The sequence below is a fragment of the Apostichopus japonicus genome, chromosome 14 (assembly GCF_037975245.1).
Source record: "Apostichopus japonicus isolate 1M-3 chromosome 14, ASM3797524v1, whole genome shotgun sequence".
Taxonomy (NCBI): Eukaryota; Metazoa; Echinodermata; class Holothuroidea; order Aspidochirotida; family Stichopodidae; genus Apostichopus; species Apostichopus japonicus.
In genome coordinates, this window is record NC_092574.1 from 1,169,628 (window position 1) to 1,189,221 (window position 19,594).

At 37.2% G+C, this 19,594-nt stretch overlaps 1 protein-coding gene across 1 annotated transcript in view; it reads left to right on the top strand.

Moving 5' to 3' along the window:
- Positions 1-19,594, top strand: part of LOC139980314 (extracellular matrix protein 3-like) — a 78,584-nt gene that overhangs the window by 13,536 nt on the left and 45,454 nt on the right. The window contains exon 2 of the mRNA XM_071991884.1: positions 15,091-15,180. Within this exon, the coding sequence (XP_071847985.1) occupies positions 15,091-15,180 (90 nt within the window). The remainder of the gene's footprint in view (positions 1-15,090; positions 15,181-19,594) is intronic.

Below are 19,594 nucleotides of genomic sequence, written 5' to 3' on the forward strand. Positions count from 1 at the left end.
ATAGCAGAGCAGTACCCCCATATGACATTCAACAACATTTTCTATACAAGTTTATAATTTACATTGTAAACATGTAGTTTGAGGTCAGTAGTCATATTGCTCTTTGTTGCATCTGAGCAGCTGACCCAAATAGGTATATTAACAATAATAATAATAATAATAATAATAATGTAGATTGATATAGCGCTACTCCACGAAACGAGTAACTGTACGTCATGTTGTTCAAATTTCTTTGAAAATAATGAAATGATCATTTCCCCAAAGTCATCTCAATGCCATATTGCTTTAATTGATCAATGTGGACAAAAACGATCGTACCATGTTGACCTGCAGTATTTGTGTTTTTGTTGTGTTATTATTTTCAGGAGAATTTGGCTGACCCTCCCATCCTCATCCACCTCCCCTCCCAGCCTCGCCCATCCCATTTTCTACCCACCTCATAGTTTAAAGACCATGCTGGTGTGGAAAGAGGATAAAAAGATATCAAAGGTTAACTCTACATTGTATTGTATTGCTCCTCTTGGGACTTTGGATTATCCAGTAGCCATAGATAATGTCTATAACGACTGATTACATCCAAGCATAAAGTGGTGTTGTGTTAGAATGAGAACATGGCCATTCATCAACATTCTTTCAATTCCCATCCCACTGTTCACCCTTAAGTTCTGGCAAAAGGAAGAATAGAAAGTAATCTTTTGAACTAAATTATCTTGGTGGTTTAAAATTTTGAATTGCCCTTCTTATTTGAAAAGTCTTTGTCATTTAGAGTCTCAAAGAAATGCCTCATTCAGGTCAAGGTAAGGATTTGTAGATCTTTTGCCCTGTGAATGGAGAATAAGTAAGGATCTTAACTGAAGACTATGGTTTTAAAATTCAGTAAAATAGTTTGTGAGGCTATTCATCAACACTACTAAACAGACTGTCACACCTCACTGCTTGATTTGATAACTCTTACCTAAAGCACCGGTTTCTAGTCACAGGCCCAGTTTTGTTTATGAGTTATCTCACAGGCCTAATCTTTGTGGTAGGAGGTTAACTTGTAGAGACGAAGGGGAGTACAGTAAATTCAGTCAAATTCCTTGAAAGGTCAAGAGTATTTTGCAACCTTCTGACAGCTCTCCACTGAGCTTAATGTCAAGTTGCCAGAGAAAAAGAGGAAAAGGGGGGATCCCTAAAGGGAAACTACACAGTTCAGAGTAGCAGATAGTTCGAGAGAAAGAAAATGTCCAAGCCTTAGCCCCATTCAATATGCTGCTGATTATACAGTAGAAAAAACAGGAACATGTCATCTTGTGGTAACACTTTGGAATTAAACAAATAAATTGTTTAATAGTTCTCTGTTCCTATATCTGTTCTTTACAATAATTGATCAATTGATAAAAGGTCACTTCGAAATGCCTGGTAGGAGCAAAAGTAATAAACACAAAGTGTGGGGAAATCAGTGATCACGATGGAAAAGTATGGAAAACACATAGTTACCAAAACACATAGTAACCAGGTTTGCAAACCTTTTCTGGATATTTGTGAGCATATTAGTTAAACCTCAGTACTTTATGATGAGGGTTCTAAATATTGCCCATAAATCTTCATTTTGAGGCTTAAATTGTGAAATTACATCTATAGGCTAGTAATCAGACACGGTCCAGAATTCTTTTACAAGGTATTTTATGGGGAAGCAGGAGGCTGGACCTGCTTGGTGCAGAAGAAGTGAGGTGGGGTGGAAGTAAATTGTTCCATCATTTGATAGATCTTCATGTGACTAGTCTATGAGTGTCTGTGGAACCCTTTGATTTGTCTGGATTGACAACCCTCTAATCCTTTCAGCTTGGACCCTTCAGTCTGATTAAGCTGGAGCATTATCTGTATCTTAAATAAGTTCTTCTCAAATCAATGTTGAATTTACTATCTGTTTGAGCTTTGGGCTGATGCCAGAGAACATAGATGCCTCTTCAATGGAGGCTTGCCGGATAAGTATGTGTGTCTTTTTTGCGGTTCTGCCCCGCCCTCAATTTTCACTCTGTCAGGCTGCATCTATAGAATGAACCCACTTGAAGAATGTTGATAAAAGGTATTAGTAGAAGACTTTTGGTTTGCTCAGTATGGCATCCTCAATGCAACCAGTATCGTGGACTTCAGGCCAAGCCTCCAAATGATTTGTTGCCTGGGGACAGTGTGTTGGTTTGTTGACGTATCAAAACACTTGTCTTGAGCTCATGACTTGATCAATTTCAAAGCTTTTGCTTTCTGGAAAAATCTGGAAAGTAATGCTTATTTTACCACCTAATACTTTTGTTGACAGAAAGGACAGAATTTGAAAGGACAATAAGAACAATTGGACTTAGATCCAGTACATATCACATTTGTACATATCACATATCACATTAAATCTCAGTACATATCAGTACATTTAACATTTGCCTCAAGTGTCAAGAGATGATACTTACAGAGTAGGTAAATTGAAAGAGAGACATGGAAGTCCTTCTCAAAAGACAGTGATCTGTTGAGGATTAAAACAGGCTATTCAACATACCAAACATTTCTGTCTGGCTTGGTTTTACCATGTACAGCCATTCTTGTTTGTGTCTAAATTTAAGAAAAATGGCAAATAGTTACGGTGCATGTTCTTTTGGAATTTTAAATGACATATTCATTAAACGACTACATTTAATACACAGTTTAGTTCTGTCATCGACAGGTCTACTAAAATAGTCAAGTCAGCTTCTTAAAAAAGTCATTTAAATATTACAGTAGAGAGATAATTAGAAGAAGATTTAGAAATATTGGTTTTCTGAATTGAAAGCTGCTGTCTATGTATTCTCCCTTGCCATTTTATGTACGATGTGGTATGTCACCTCTTCCTCTTCATCATCTCTCACCCCCAACCCCAGGCACGTAGCCAGGGGGGGCGAAGGGGGCAGCCGACCCCTTGAGCATATTTAAAAAAAAATTTTTTTAATGTTTTTATGATATCGATAGTATTTTCAAAAGAGAAAATGCTAATATGCAACTTACAAGGCCTGGGAAGTGCCATTTCCAGCAATCTGGGAGGCATTTTCAGCCAAAATTTTCTTGTACACTTCACGCCAACCATGGTGGCGCTACGCTTAGATAGTTTGCAATGCCGAATCTACAGTTTCGCCCCTCCCTTGGCAAATTCCTGGCTACGCACATGTTCACCCCCCACCCCCACACCCCCCATCTTTGTAGAGTCTTTGCTGGATGAAATTGAAAAACCTCAAATTCTTGTGTGTTGTTTAAGCATTTACAGATGACTTCTCATGAGCCTTACTTTATGGAAAAGTATTTAGGATTTATGAGGTCAGTCTGCAGTTACTCAAGTACCAGTCATGAATCTGTGGCATCCATAATTCAGGCTGGATCTGTTGCCTTTCCTCAATGTGTCTTGCATTCCAAGGATGGTTTCTAAGCTTAGGGACATCTCTTCCTTAAATCTTCTCATCTTTCAACTACACTGTCTTAGAAAAAAAGGAATAAAAAAAACATGAAAGATTGTTTCTGGCCCTTCTAATACCACACACATACAAGTTGAGGTTCATGATGAGTTTGATTGTGTAGTGAAGTCCTAGAAGTTAATATTGCGGTATGAAAAATGTGCTGGCCTGGAATGGGATAGGGTGAATCATGAGTTCGTTGATGGAAGTGAAAAAAACCAAGATATATTGAGGTACTTATGAGTGTACAAGACCAGTATTATGTGGTGAAAGGTAAGGAAGAGTACTGGAGTAATCCAGTAGACTTAAGATGCAAGGGCCTAGGCCCTGTTGCCCCCAAGGTCTAGGGACCTTCGAAACATTGCTCGACAATATATTTTGTACCAACTGTCTCTTCTGTGTGCTTGAAAAATTCCTTAGGTGGGTGGGCAAGCACATGCTTGTAAGATGCATGTAAATCTGGTACTGGTAAGGGTTTCCTGATAATATGAAGCTACCAGCTAGATCAGCAGGATGGGACATTGGGTACATCAAATCATGTTGGAACAGTGACGAAAACGTATAATTATTGAAAAGGAATTTAAGACTTGGCAAAGTTTTGAAATTTGAAAAAAAAAACACTTCCTTTATCTGAATTTGAATGTTTCAGTTTGAATGTTTATAATTTGCCGGCCATTAGAAAAGCTGGTGATTGATCAACAATTATTTTATGGCAAAGTCAATAATTGTATTTCACATATTGTGCACACTGAGTTAGTTTAGTCATTCATAAAGGACAATTTAGAAAGTAATGCTCACACATCAGTTCATCAAATTTGGTGGCTAGTAGTAGTACAACTTCCTAACATGTTTTAGTTATTAATGGTAATTTAATGTAAGCTTTAGTGATGGCTCTTGAGTCAATAGATGCATGGTTCTACTGAATGGTTGGATGTCTGATTACCAATCAAGACTATCATTAAGCCATTCATAACAGAGGAAACTTCCGTTCAAGGTCACCTCCTAAAGGAAAACTGATTTCTCCATCTGTAGAATTAGAAGAATAACAAAGAAACATTGTTTTGGGCATTCATAAATTCATTTTGGAAGTGAGGGAGGAAATTGATTAGGCAGGTACTAGACTATTGGTAGACCATATTTCTGTGTTAAATGCATAAAGATGTGTCAGCAATTATTGCTGGTGTCGGCTATGTCTGAGTCTCTTACATATATACTGACAGAATGAGGGACACAAATGACCTGAGCAGGAGAATGGGTTAATCATAACCACAGACTTCTCTATCTGCAGTGAAACAAAATTATTTAAACATTGAAAGAGGAGTGTTTCATGTCTTGCAGGGAAAAATGAGTGTGTGCAGATGTGTTTGCACTTTCACCTTGAATCTTATAATGTGGTCAGGAAATCTGATAAAAATGTTCCTCCAAACCAGAGAGTCTCAAGGGCAAACAAATTACTCAATGATGAGATTCAAACCTTCCATTTATCTAGTCATGAACTTAAGTTGTTTACTGAATCAAAGGACTCTGGAAAAAAGTGCAGCACTTTGTCTACAGAGGATGTTGATCCTGTTAATGTGCTAATGTTTTGTTTACCAAATGGTGTAAAATTTGCTTCCACGATGATCTGCATCTTGTTTTGCCAACTAAACTAGTTGTAGCGGATGTTCATAATTGTTACCAGGAATGCTGTTAGGAGTAACGTGGGTTCATAAACGTCGGCTGTGTATAATTCTCATTCCTCTCATTGGCCAATTCCGAAAGAATGCCAAAGAAAACGATCTTAAAAGTCTATATGAAAATGTTTCAAATTTCTCACTGTGTATTACCCATTTGTAATCATCCATATTTGCTAATATTGTAAACTGAAAGCCAACTGTAGTCGATCTTCTAATTTATATGTGTTTTTTTTTATAAAAATGACATTCCTACCAGTCTAAATTGTATGGATGCCCCTAGCTGCCTTATTCTGTTGTAGGTGTACTCTTGCTGCATAGCTATTAGTTTCAAGGTGTGTGGACCTATTGTGTGCCGCAGGATGTGGTGATTTCTTGATCCTATCTAAGTGGACTTTGACGGCCCTTGACAACTTGTGGCCATGCTGACCAAAGAGATTAACAGTCGAAAACAGCTCTTTCCAATAGCTATTAACTTTTCAAAACAGGGAGGCTTATGAATATGGAGGATTGATAGATGTAAATTTACCTTTCTTCCTATAGTTGAGAATAGGAAAGAGTTACTTCCTTTAAGTTCCTTTACCTGAGGAATTTATCATTCAAACAGCTTTACAGTACTTAACAAAGATCTGAAAAGAATAATAACTAGGGTGAGAAGTATAATGGTGGGAAAGTGTTAACAATAGATTGTTTTTGTACTTAGGTCTCTGTAGAACCTGCTCTGTCGGGCTGTTAATGATGTAACAGTGTATCCAATCATAGCCACGGTTTGTGTACTTTAGTTCATTATGAAGATGTTCAAATATTTGTTGGAGGGTTTTAAGCGATTGCTTGAAGTAACAGCTAACTTGTAGTAATCTAACATGTGGTTAAAATGATGATGTGACTAGAATCTGAGTTAACAGAATGTAACAACAAGGCAATGGATTTTGGCATGATAAGAAAGAAAATTGATGGAACCATAAATGAAATAACCAAATGGAAAGTTACTTCAGTACATTTCATTTATCGCAGGAGAAGAATCAAATAGCTGGCTAAAGGATAATAAATGACTTTGTCCATGTTCTTATCCTAACAATATCACAAATACCCTGCGATGTGATACTATTTACCCTGGGGCGGCCAATGGCAAGGGTCCCTCCCAAACAAAAGAACCATTCATTAAAGTCTGCTAGTATAACCCCCACCACTCCCATACATATGGCAGACCAAAGTCAGAGGATTGTGAAGTGATACATTTCATTATGGCCGTGATACAGTGATAGATTTACAAATTATGGAAGGGGTATTTGCTACAGGGCATCCCAGTGTGAAATGTTTGTCTACACCACAAAAAGTCAATTTAGTGGAAGAAATTTATCTACCTGGAGTGCCACAAACTGTTTGGAAGTGGAATGTCATGTAGGAAGTAATAGAGAATGATGCTGAACAAGTAAGGATACTTATTTTGTTCTAAAGAAATATTTTGTCAGAGGTCATTAAAGAGCAAATTTGTGTCTGAGACGACTTTCAGTCAATTATGAGATGATTATGGGTCATTATTGAAGGTACCTCGCCCCATCCTCTGGATTTAGGTGAAATACTATGGTAGGTCAAAGTGTGAGGCCTCTCTGCCAGAAGCACATTAATTGAAAAAAGAGATAAAATTGTCTTAGTGATAATACTCCATTAGAGTTAAATTTAAGTATATATTGTGTGTTGAGTGAGCTAGGCTGTCTCTTGATGTGACTATCACCAGATTGTTTGCTTCATTAATTAATTAATTAAGGAGTTGCCACAGAACTGCCTGGTTTATTCAGAACTTGAAAAACTAAACAAAAACAGAGGATCAGGCAGGGAAAGATGTAAGCTGATGTACACTGAGGAATGGTTGGTTTGCAACAAATATTAAATAGAGTGTCTTGGGAAGTATTATGCAAGTGACTATCGAAATGGGATCTTAAAGGTCACCAGTATTTAATCATCAATATGCTAGAATGTGAAATAATGGTCACTGATGATTGAACATCATGCAGTTTACTACTTGTCATCCTGGGAGCTGTGCTCCATTCACTGAGGTATTAAACCCTTCCTAATATCTTTTAAATACGATAAAGCAATGTTTAAGGATGTAAATTTGGAAACAATACTAATGAATTTTTTGCTTCATATTGTAAAATATGATACAATGCTTGATGGAAAATCATTTGGTTTTAAGGCCAACTTGTAGAAAGATGACATAGTGAATGTATGTAAGTTTTGTGCCCAACAGGGATTTACCTGTAATATACCAGTGCTGCCATACAAGGTAATTAGTATGCCTGGTTGTTAATCGATTACTACTCTTTGATGTCTTACCTCACAGGTAAGCAGGTAAAGAGGTGTACTTAGATAGCTCAGTCTAGTTTTACAGTCAAATAGGAATCATGTAGAAGTAATGGTTATAGGCTCATTACCTGAACTAAACCTTCATGATTCAAGTCAGCGGTTTGTACTTCTTGGTACTAGATTATGTTTGGATTTCGTTTAATTAAACACCGGTTGTTTGAAGAAGTTTAAACGTGTATTTTGTGTGTGGGATCCACCGGTAAACATCACCTTGTTAAATATGTGCAGCTGCCTGATCTTGCTTGTCGCTATTTTCCTTGGCATATTTACATGCAGTGACGTTTTCAAAACGTTAAAGCAGCTTGTCAGCTTTCAATATTCAATACCTGACATTTCTCAATTTTGTTATCATTTTAAACATTGTAGTGAAGAAAAAGGCAAAAGTTTGGAAGTTGCTCATGTTTCACATTTTGGTTGTCTGGTTGATTGATGCAAATGGAATCTTTAAACTAACTGTGCTTCTTCCTTACCTGTCCCTGGTCTACTATTGAACCCTTATTTGGTTACGCATTGTTAACATTTTAGCAATTTTATCCAATTCAGTAATGGCCGTCGGACAAGAGAGGTATGGTCAGTAATAGAAAGTAACATCAAAGTACAGGATATTTCAGCAGTGGAAAAGAAAGGTGTCTAGTAGATTAAAGCAAATTTTGACTTTGCGATAAATTGTGGTCAAACTGATATCCTGTTTGGCCTAGACCCAGTTCGTGAGAAACCTTCGGGAGAGGGATAAAATTAGTTGTCAAGTAGAGGCCTTCTGTCCGAACATTTCCTGCTCATCTTGATAGTTTTAAGGTGCAGCATATAGATGTGAGACGCATCTCCACCGATCCAAAGGATATAGATACCATATTTAATCCGAGGATGGGGGCGCTTTAATACAGGAAGCCGTTTGCATAATTGTCATTTGGGAACAAAAGGTTTTGGTGGGAAGCAAGTCAAACACTTACATATGGCTGGCTAATCTGTTGGAAAGCCAGGATGCAACTTGGACAGTTTATACCCAAATAAATCAAAGAGGGAACAGATGGGATTTCACCCTCTTGACTTGTAGGGTATAGATAGTGCAAGAAATAAGTCAGCATTGGAGTTGTGAGGTATACTGTAGACTAGTGTAAGAAATAAGTCAGCATTGGACTTGTAAGGTAAAGATAGTGTAAGAAATAAGTCAGCATTGGACTTGTAAGGTATAGATAGTGTAAGAAGTAAGTCAGCATTGGACTTGTAAGGTATAGATAGTGTAAGAAATAAGTCAGCATTGGACTTGTAAGGTATAGATAGTGTAAGAAATAAGTCAGCATTGGACTTTTAAGGTATAGATAGTGTAAGAAATAAGTCAGCATTGGATTTGTAAGGTATAGATAGTGTAAGAAATAAGTTAGCATTGGACTTGTAAGGTATATTTACAGTAGTGTAAGTAATAAGTCAGCATGCAGATCTTGACCACATGAACACATGGTCATTGCTCACTAAGATATTTGACAAACCTTCTTGATGTTTCATGTGCACACCTCTTTAAGAAGAGAAGTAGTGTTTGATCAGACACAGGCCTTGCTTTTATGTCTTTAAATATACACAAGTAACTATAAGGTGTGAGAACTCCAATTTAACAGCTTCGTCGGTACTTTGAAGTGCACTTTTATGTGGCCAATCAATGACCGATCAAAGACCATTAGCAGCAGTAGTGTTCAATATCCTACCATGCAATAGAGTAGAGTTTATACAGTAGAGTTTATACAGTAGAGAATATACAGTATCTGGAGTTAAAGTAAATCCTGCTTCATCATTAGTTTTCATGATTATCAGTTACATAAATAAAACAAGAATCCTCCTGTCACTCATTTTAAGTAGTTGTTGTTGATGTCAGGGTTACTGTAACACCAAGATTCTAAACTTCAAAATCTCATTTATGGTAACATTTCTATAGTATAATATACTACTTTTGAGAAAGATTGAATAGAAAATTGAACCTTTTACAGGTTTTTTGTCTCATAATTTTTCAATATTTTTCATGATTATATACATGTATAAATCCAGCATGTTTAGTCCTGTGATATATATGTCACGCACATTGCAAAGCATGCCAACGGAATGTAGGATGCCTGCAGTCACTTTAAGTTTCATTTGATATAAATTATGAAGTATCACTCAAGAACACAATGTATGATGGGATGGAATCTTACCTTACTTCAACTCTCTCAGTAGGGGAGACGGTTCTGTAAAATGAATGGTTTACCACATTTTGGTGGGAGATTTATTGCTCGGCTCAGCAAGAGATTTTTGCATGTGTCATCAATTGGCCATCACATCTCAAACACCCCAGCTTGTCTTCTTGTGTTATCAAGTCCATTTACAGAGTGACCAGTAGCATATATATTTGACCTTGTATGATGATGGGGGAGGGAAGCAAAGTATTTAGGAAATTGAACTTTTTGGAGAATTTTGCAAGAAACTAAAGATACGGAAGTGGTTGGAATATTGTCAAGAATCGTACAATAGTTCATTAGTAGAACGTGCTGCAGATGTTTCTCTAAAAGGATTCCAGGAAGTATACATGTATATCTAACGCAGGATTTGCACAACATTACCGAGTAACTAGTATATAATCTAAACGACCAGTGTCGACTCTTTCATGGAATCTGAGTAACTTGGCCCCCTCAACCAGAAACCAAGCATTCACACTTAAAGGGAGAAAGAAGCCCCTGGGGGAGGGGAAAGGAAGGAAGGAAGGGGATGGGGTGATAACTGCTCAGCCACTGCTGTAGTAGTACATCATCAGAAACTAATAGCTTACAGTAGTTCTCAACTGAGGGAAAACAAAGAGAAATATTAGAGAAGTTCAATGTTTTTAATATTTTGCCAAGCTGAGGCATATAAAAGCTGAAAAGGTTGTAAAAGAATTTTAACCATTGTAGATATAGATTCAGTATTTGTTTGCTTGTGAAAATATTGTTCAAACATTGCTGTTAAGGACCTTATGTACCCTGTTTGCTAGTTCAGCATAGTTCAGAGATCTCAAAGTCAACAGTGGAAGAGAATTCATTGACTCCTATGTCTGTGGTTTGTGTATATAGTGTGCAGGTCTGGCATAGGATTCAGTAGATAGCATGCGTATTGATTATTCCTACCAAAATATAGGACAGTCTTGTGCACCTGATCTTGAATTCTAACTTTGCTGTCCAAGTGGCCATGTTGCTTTTTGACTGGTGGCCTCTACCCTCTTGAAATAAAGTACACCCATTCCCTCAAACAGGAAGTCCAGAAGAAGGTACTTTGTAAGAGTTTATGTACCTAGGGTGCAAGTTATTTATTCTGCATATAAACAATGGTGCTGACAGGCTGTGCTTGGGCGCTGCAACCAGGATCATCTTTCTATAATAGAACTTCTATAATAGAAGTGCCTCCTGTTAAGAGCTTTGGGGTTTTTGTAGTAACTATCGTTGTTCAAATGTCAGTATAACTGGGAGCTATTGGAAGATAACAAGGACTTCTTTTGTCTTTGTGGGTTTCATCCAAAATGTTATATAGTTCACTATAAATGAGTATCTTTTTACTTAGGACCTCATTTTGTTCGGAAGTTGTTCTTGATTTGGCAACAATGTGTGTTGTTGATGGCGTTTTCTTGAATACTGAGCTATTATCTGTTCACATATTAAATATGGTATATATCCCTTGCCAAGTAGCATTTAACTTCCTATGTATATACTGTTAAAATCATAACGAGGTTCTGCCATATTATCTAATCTATGAATTTTTGAGGAATGTCTCCTTACAAAGCTGTTGTTAAATCATTGTATATTTCACAAGGTCTTTAACAAATGATGACTGAAATATCTCTGTCGAGCCTACATTCTTATCTGCCATTTCTCTGCCTCAACTCTGAAAGTTAGCTACAGTAGTTTATAACTTAGATACATAGTAAAGTGCACTCAAGCTGACTTGAAAGTGTGTATAATATACTACTTCAACGGACTGTCCTACCTTTGTTACTGTCATATGTTTGACATGATATTCCGCTTACGTGAAGGTATTCAAATTGTCCCTGGAATATCTCTGTTGTCTCCATTGTTTGATTGGCTATATTGACTTTGCTCAGATATAGAAGTTCGCTACTTCAAGGGGGTGATGTTATTGTTGAAAAAAAAAAAAAAAAATTATAGACAAATCTGCCGACCATGATATGAACTTAAACATTAACATGGATCTAATTTAAGCTATCAACCAGGCAAGATATTATCCTTTAGGAATAGGACTCACTCTTTTGAAAGAACTGGTCCTCTGGTCTAGACAACCATCCACAAGACATGTGAAAAAGACTATAAAGAGTGAAAAAAAAATCTGAGTGCCAACTAATTGGCCTGTTTGGATATGGCAGGTGTTATTGTTAAGGGATGGTGGCAATTGTTACATTTGATTGTTCCTTGACTTTGTGTGATTTCTGTCAATCTTTATGTACCAGCTCCATTGAAGAAGTGAGAAGCACTGACACATTTTTGACAATACCTGCCATTGTCTTTCCCACAAGGTGTTATCTTCGTAGGTGGATACTCTCACACCTTCAAACCTCTCTTGAAGACCATCCCCACTATTACACCTCTGTCCTAACAATTTCCAGTATTTTGTTACTTGAAAAGGTGCCAAATTTGTGGCAGTGCATTGTTGCATGAAGCACAGTAAGCTGGAAATAGCACACATCACAGTGTGAATAGCTAGCATATTGTGAAGAGGGGGTTAACAATAAGTTGATGGTGACCCTGTAGACCCATGGCTTGTTGTGACTAGCTTCTAGTAGTCACTCTTCTCAAGTTGCCAGAAGCTAGCTGTCCAGTGTATTTATCCTAAATTGAACAAAGAAGATTGAACTTCTGCTCTGGGATCTGTAGTGTAACCAAAAACTTGACTCTGTCCCTTTTACCTAACTTTAGCTGCAAAGCCTGAAATAGAAACTCCCCAAGAGGCATTGGGCCATCTGCAGTCAGTGTTAGAGTTAGTTCAAATGAAGTCTGTGCTGTCTTTGTGGAAATTATGGTAAAAAAATGTAATTGGTAATATATGCATGGACGTTTGGTTTACCTTAGTAAAAAGAAAAAGGTTTTCTCAGTGACATATAAGTCTGTTCTGATTAAACTGATCTTGGACTTGTTTTATTAAAGACTACCGTCCTTAATGACTGCTTTTCCTGTGCAACGAATGAATTAGGTCGTAACAGTATGGGTTAAATTAAATATAACCACCTCTGAAGTTGAACTTCAAGCTTCCAATTTTTTTTAAAAACTTCATTGACACTATATTGACTTTGCTCCTTGCTTACCTGTTTCCTCACACCTCAGCACTCTCACTATACCTTGCCTAGTATGAACTGGTAACCGTTTAGCAAGGTGCGCCCTCTATGACAGGGCTCCTCTGGTCAATGCCCTTCCTTCTCATTTTACCACCCAAAGTGTCTAGAACATTAGCCATGTACATTAGCCATGTATTCATATTGCTTACAATTGTTGTGGTAGGGGGTGAAAATATGTTACACTGTTTCACATGAAATATGTTCAGACGAGTATCTTTAGAAATCATACTTCGTCAGATGATCAGGTCATAGATATTTTGCCACATTTGTTTATTTTCTCAAAAGTGATTCTTGCATTTGAAACTTACACATCAGCTTGTCGTAAGTGAGCATGTTTATTCACTTAAAGTTCTTGCAAGCAAAGGTCTGTTTGTCTTGCACACATACTATAAAATATAAATGGGTTGAACTTTGAGATAACCATCCATACATGTGGCCAAAGTGGGCCAATTTGTAAGGATAAATATGTAGCAGGACAGTTTTAAACCCATATCAAGTACAGTAGTTTGCATATTTCTTTGCTTTGATTTGTCTCCCCTGGTGTAGTGACATGCATGCCCTAATTAGGGGATTGAATGAATTATCTCTTTGGATTTGGAGATGGTTCATGTTTATATTTACCAGCATCAGGTTGTCAGGTGTGTCTTAGGAGGCTCTATATTAAAACGTATTTTGAGTTAGTAGGACTAGGAAAATGGTCTTCTAACTTTAAAGTTCCAACTTCTAGATTTAATGCAAATGTGGCACAGGATTTTTACAAGTGCTTGGGATTGTCTTGATTCAGATTTAAAAAAAAAAAAAATAATTGGTAGCGCAACTTAAGGAGGCAACCTGCTTATAGCTTTGTCTTTTAGAAGAACACCTTTCAGGTTTTTTAAAATAAGTGTTCACATTCTGACTTGGTATAAGATAATGCTAACATTGGACAACAAGTTTACAAAAATGGTCATGTAGGCAAAAAAATCTGACTAAAATTCTTCCTAAGAGAGACAAATTCTTAATTCCCTTTCGATTTTGACCATTTTTTGTCATGACTTTCTCAGTCTTTCTGTCCTCAGTAGAATTTAATTAAATGATAAGACCTGTGACATTGTGTCTTAGTTTGTTCTCTGAGCTGAATCAGTGAATGACCTCATTTCCTACTTCAACAGCCAGACCAATTAGAGGCAGGAAACATTGAGATAATTGATGGTTCTCATGGGTTTGATAGCTTCTAGCCTTGTCCTGAGTCAGGTCATTAGTTATTGAACAACTTGGGTTTGGCTGAATGCATGGTCATGAGAATTTATGTATCCTCTGTTGGAGACATCTGGCTCACAGGAAAGTGCAATCATACGAAATAAAACATCTGCGGTTTGAATCAAAATATTTTGTGTCTTCACCAGAAAGAGTCACATGTATCTTGAAGAGTTGCTAGCAGTTTTTGCTTATGATGCCCAAAAGACTTACTATACTGTAGTGGTCAGTTTCTGCAAACACTCATGAAACTGGCAAGTGTTGTCTACTTTTGAGCATGTTGTGCTTTCAGTGTTTGCTTCACTACTTGAAGATGCACAAGTTGGGAAGCAGGGAAACTTGTTAGAAGAGTTCTGATGAAAATTGAGCAGAGCATGACTTAACTGTACAGTACATTGTATATGGGACAGGTTATTACTATAAATATTAGTCCAAAGTTTGAAAGGTAAATGGTTAAATTAAGTCTTAACACTGGACCATGCAAGGCATGCTTCTGAACTAAAGCTTTGTGGCCTTTCAAACTAAGTGACTGTAGCTTTGATCATAAAACAGCAGACCTATGTTGAACCATTGATTGAGATTCTCTGCTTCTATCAAAGTTTCTGAGGCAACCTTTAGACATCAACATGGTCAGTTGTAATTGTCTACCCTACTCATAACTTTTATGACACTTGGTAAACTAGTTTTATGTCTGACCTGCTGCCTGCATGCATATAACTATACTGTAGATATAAAAACAGTTAGTTGTGACACTTATATTTCACTGTTTGCATAAAACCAAACCACCTTTTAATATTTGTCCTACAAATATTACCGAATAAGAACAATCGTTCTCTTGTTTTGTCACATTGATAGTACCAAACTTTAGTACTACCAAACTTCACAACTTCATCTGGACAAAAAATTGACTCTAACTGTTATTTGCAAGAACTGTCTTATTTGAAGAAGCTTTGTTTTTATTTTCACGCATATCATTCATGTTAACCATGTTAATTTAATGTTTTTCTTTTTCTTTCAACAGAGGACCTTGATAACATGTTTATTCAATACATCCTCTACCCGGGAGTGAATGCTACTAGCGATACCTTCACCTTCTCCGTCACCGATACTGGTAAGCTTAACATTATGCAATGAACGAGGGGAAAACATGGTTTCTACTTGAGTAGAAGACATTATGAGTTGTTGCTCCCGAGACTATAAGTAGCCATGTAACAAGGACGATTAATTATGGGGCTTAATAGGAAACAGATTTGTGGAAGCGATTTCTCATTTTTCCTTCCTCATTGCGGATAGACGATGCTTTGAATGTACTCAAATGAAGGAAATGGCTCTCTTCCTGCTATCTGTCTTACTTTGACAAAAAAAAAAAGACAAAAAAAAAGGGCTTGTCATAAGAGCAGGTGACATAGAACATGCAAAGGTTGTCTTGAAAGATTTCAGATGATATAAAACATTTAATCTTGATTTTAAAAACCGTAGAACTAATTTACACAAGTTTCATGTCAATACATGTGCCCAGTTGCAAACCCCTTTCTCACTGTGTGAGGAATTTGCATAAGTACCAAAAAACTGATCAGAAAAATGGTGAACTGCTTTGCTGTAAGTAGTATAATAGTCAACATAACTGGAAGGCATAAATGACTAACTCTTGAATAACTTTGCTCTCAATCTATTGGAAACTAAAAGTCATGACATTTCTCAATCGAAAAAGTTTGTTTGTCGTGCAAAGCTTAATTACTTTCTAAATTTGCTTCAAGGCTTATTCCCCGTCACTACCCAACATGGTGTTTTCCTGTACTTGGTCTTGAGGAAGGATGATTACATTAACCAGTCCAATCTTCCCACTGACAAATTTCCTTCATTTAATGAAGTTAAATTCTTTCCAGAGTGGTTGCTAGGTGGCTCAGCTAACTCAGCCCCCTGGAAGTGTCAGGAGGAGCAAGTGCAAGTGACCTTACTAGGAGACTTTAGTGACAAATATCAGCACTTAAAAACAAAATTGTTAGGTTTCAACAACTCTGAGGCTGCATAGTAATAATCGGGATTGAGAGATAAAAGGAGGAGTTCCTGGGTAGGAAATATAACGTTCAGGGGTTTCCACATATATACTAAAGTATTGTCCATAAATTTGTATTTTCATAATGCCAGATGCTGGTTAATAATAGGGGTCCAATATGATTCATTGCCAAAACACAATTGCCTGTTTAGAGGATAGGAGTGCTAAGCAATTATTTCTTCTGTTTTTGTGTGAACATAGTCATCATATACTCCATCATTTCTGATTTCTTCCTGCACCACCCACAAATACATATTATTATTCCTGCACCACCCACAAATACATATTATTCCTGCACCACCCACAGATACATATTATTATTCCTGCACCACCCACAAATACATATTATTATTCCTGCACCACCCACAAATACATATTATTATTCCTGCACCACCCACAAATACATATTATTATTCCTGCACCACCCACAGATACATATTATTATTCCTGCACCACCCACAAATACATATTATTATTCCTGCACCACCCACAAAAACATATTATTATTATTCCTGCACCACCCACAAATACGTATTATTATTCCTGCACCACCCACAAATACATATTATTATTGTTACTGGAGGCATCTGTCTGTGAATCCCCAGAGATCAACAAGCAATTGTACTGGTAGAGTCAACTGTGGTAAAGATGCTACTTTTATATCAGAGTGCATGTAAATAGGGAAATGACAGACCTGACCAGGTCAATGTGTCTGTCTGTTACATACAGTGAAGTCTGTCTGGTAATATGATCTTTGGTTAAACACATGACTCCTGGCAGGAATATTGAGTACCCTGGGGATAAGCAGAGCAAAATCTCATTACACATGACGAATACCACAGTATCATTTCATGATTGAAGGATGTGTGGGGGGGGGTTAGGGGGGTAGAGGAGGTCAGACCTAAGCAGAGAAGTTATGCAGAAGATAATCAAAGAGTTTTACAATGATGATTGATCATCTGGCCCCCTTTAACAAAACACTATAAACTTGAAGCCAGGGACAAGATAAGACATCCAAGCCCAAATGTCTGGTTTTAAGTGTGAATTATGGTTTCCACCAAAGAGTTCCAAGCTTATGGTGACTTTGATGTTCCTTACTTTGAAAAATGACCCAAACATTTTTGCGGTGAAAGGCCAAGTTGTGTGACTTAAATGCACTATTGGCTTCAGGAAAGACCTTAGTGTTAATATTCTTGCAAGGGGAGCAACAGAGAGAGAGAGAATGGAGGGGGGGGGAAGAGAAGGGGAGGGAGAGAGAGAGGGCCGGTGTAAAGAGCATTCCTAAAAGGTTTGCAATAGCTTTGACAAATTGACATGAAATGTTTAAACAGTTAATCAGGAATAAAAATTCAGTTTTTCAGTAAAATTCAAGGATCCCAATTCCTTAGCAGATATTAATTTTGAAATTATATGTCCGTCCTATGGGTTGGGCACACTCAGCACAACACTCTCAAATGATGCATTAACACTTGAATATTTTCAAGATTCATTCGCCAGTCACCTTTCACCATTCACCGTCAATATGTCAATTTTTAACACTGAACCCTCCTCCCATTGGTCTGTCAGAAACCCAACAGTTCAATGTCTTCTGTCCTACGCTACCATACACAACAGAACAGTCATTGTGGACTCAAATGTTGCTTTTCCAAGGCCTCTAGAAGAATCATGAACCTGAAATGAAATGAAATGCAACTATTCAAATTAGGTGCTCCCACACTGGTTGGGCTTTCTTACTCATGATGGTGGTTTGCATCTGGTTAACTAGCGCCACTGTCCCCGTCGCTAAATACACAGAGAGCCAAATACATGGAGAACAATGTTAGACCAAAAATGTAAACAGTTCACTTAAATGCAAAAGAAAGCGAAGGAAAACATAACGATACTAGATCTTTATTTTAGTAAAATACAAATCTCTCATCATTCATCAAATTTGTCATGATAAATTTTTCCAGACACATTCGCAATGAATATATTTTGACATAAGTGTGAACCTGTGTGATTAATATCAGTCATGGTGTCTAATTCATGACATTGTTGATGTTGGATTTTGACAGCAGCTTCAAGCCTAGCAACATTATGGAGAGGGAGCTCATGAATCACTTGTGAGTTATAATAACCGAGATGTGATTATTTATTTCCCATGAATGACTTCACATCAGCACCTACAAAAATGTGTTTGCCACATTTCTGGTTATCCTACGATTATTTAAGAGAATACAAGGTTGGGAGTCTGCTTGCTGGTGCACATCACAGGCATATATTTATTATTAGTTTTATTTACAGTACTGCTCACCCTAGAGTTGTCTACAAATACACACAAGTTTACATGAGGTATGTGTTTTCCATTGTAAACCATTACATAATTTCAGTTCAAGGTTCTGTAACCCAGTCAATGATCTGATGAACAGTCTCTTGTTGAAGAAGCCAGTAGATAATTCAAGGGAGCAACCACTCACAAATTTGCAATATTTTCAATTTTGCTGCAAATCTGAAAGCCTGTATTTGTCAATAAGGTCTGCCTTTGAGACAGCTCACAGCTGCTGGTGTTCCCATTGGTCATTGCTGCTGCACCTTCATGCCTGGAGAAAGAAAAAGAGCTCAGATTTGGGTGGCCTCTTAAAAGCGGTAGAGTGGTTGCCAGCAGGGAACCTCTTATTTGAAGTTTGATTATCAGAGGAGCTCAGCATGAGTCTATCATTTCCTTCAAACTGTCACTATTTCCACTTCATTTGTGTCCCAGAATTCTATCCAGCTGACTGCTTCATAGTCATTGCTTTATGGACAGTGCCTGACCATTGCTGTCTGTTAGTAAACTCGCCTATCAGAATGGCAATGTTTAAATTTGTCCAATTGAGTACTGCCCTCACTTTCCATGTTTTGCTCCCTCTTGTTCAGGTCATTGTGTTATGAACTAACTTACCTAAGGTAAACATGTGCAATAACTAATGTCTTCTAAAGGCTACCCAATTTTTTTTTTTTTGGGGGGGGGGGGATAACTAGAAGTTTACAAATTTTGGCCTTTTGGGGAGCAAACATATCAAACAGACAACGAAAATTTGATGTTACTGTACACCCAAATAGCTCAATCCTTAATAGGTAAGATAATGGAACTCATTTATCACCTAAATACTGCACCACAGTACAAGGTAATTGTCTTCGATTAGCAATTAAATCAACTTATTAGACATTCAAAATTAATACCCTCTATCAATTAAATCAATTAAGTACCTGTAGCTGATAGGTAATTACTCTAATTAATAAATAAATGAAAGAATAATAAATATCCTCCAATGGCAACTGCAAGAATACAAAATCTCATGCTCTTCCTCCCTCGCACCAAAAGCTGAAACTGTTTGCAGAGATTTTGCTATCTTAATGTATATTGTGGCATCTTGCTATGCTGAATGCATACCAAAGACGAGCTGATTATTATCTGCTTACTTTAAAGATTGACGGAGCATCTTCTGAA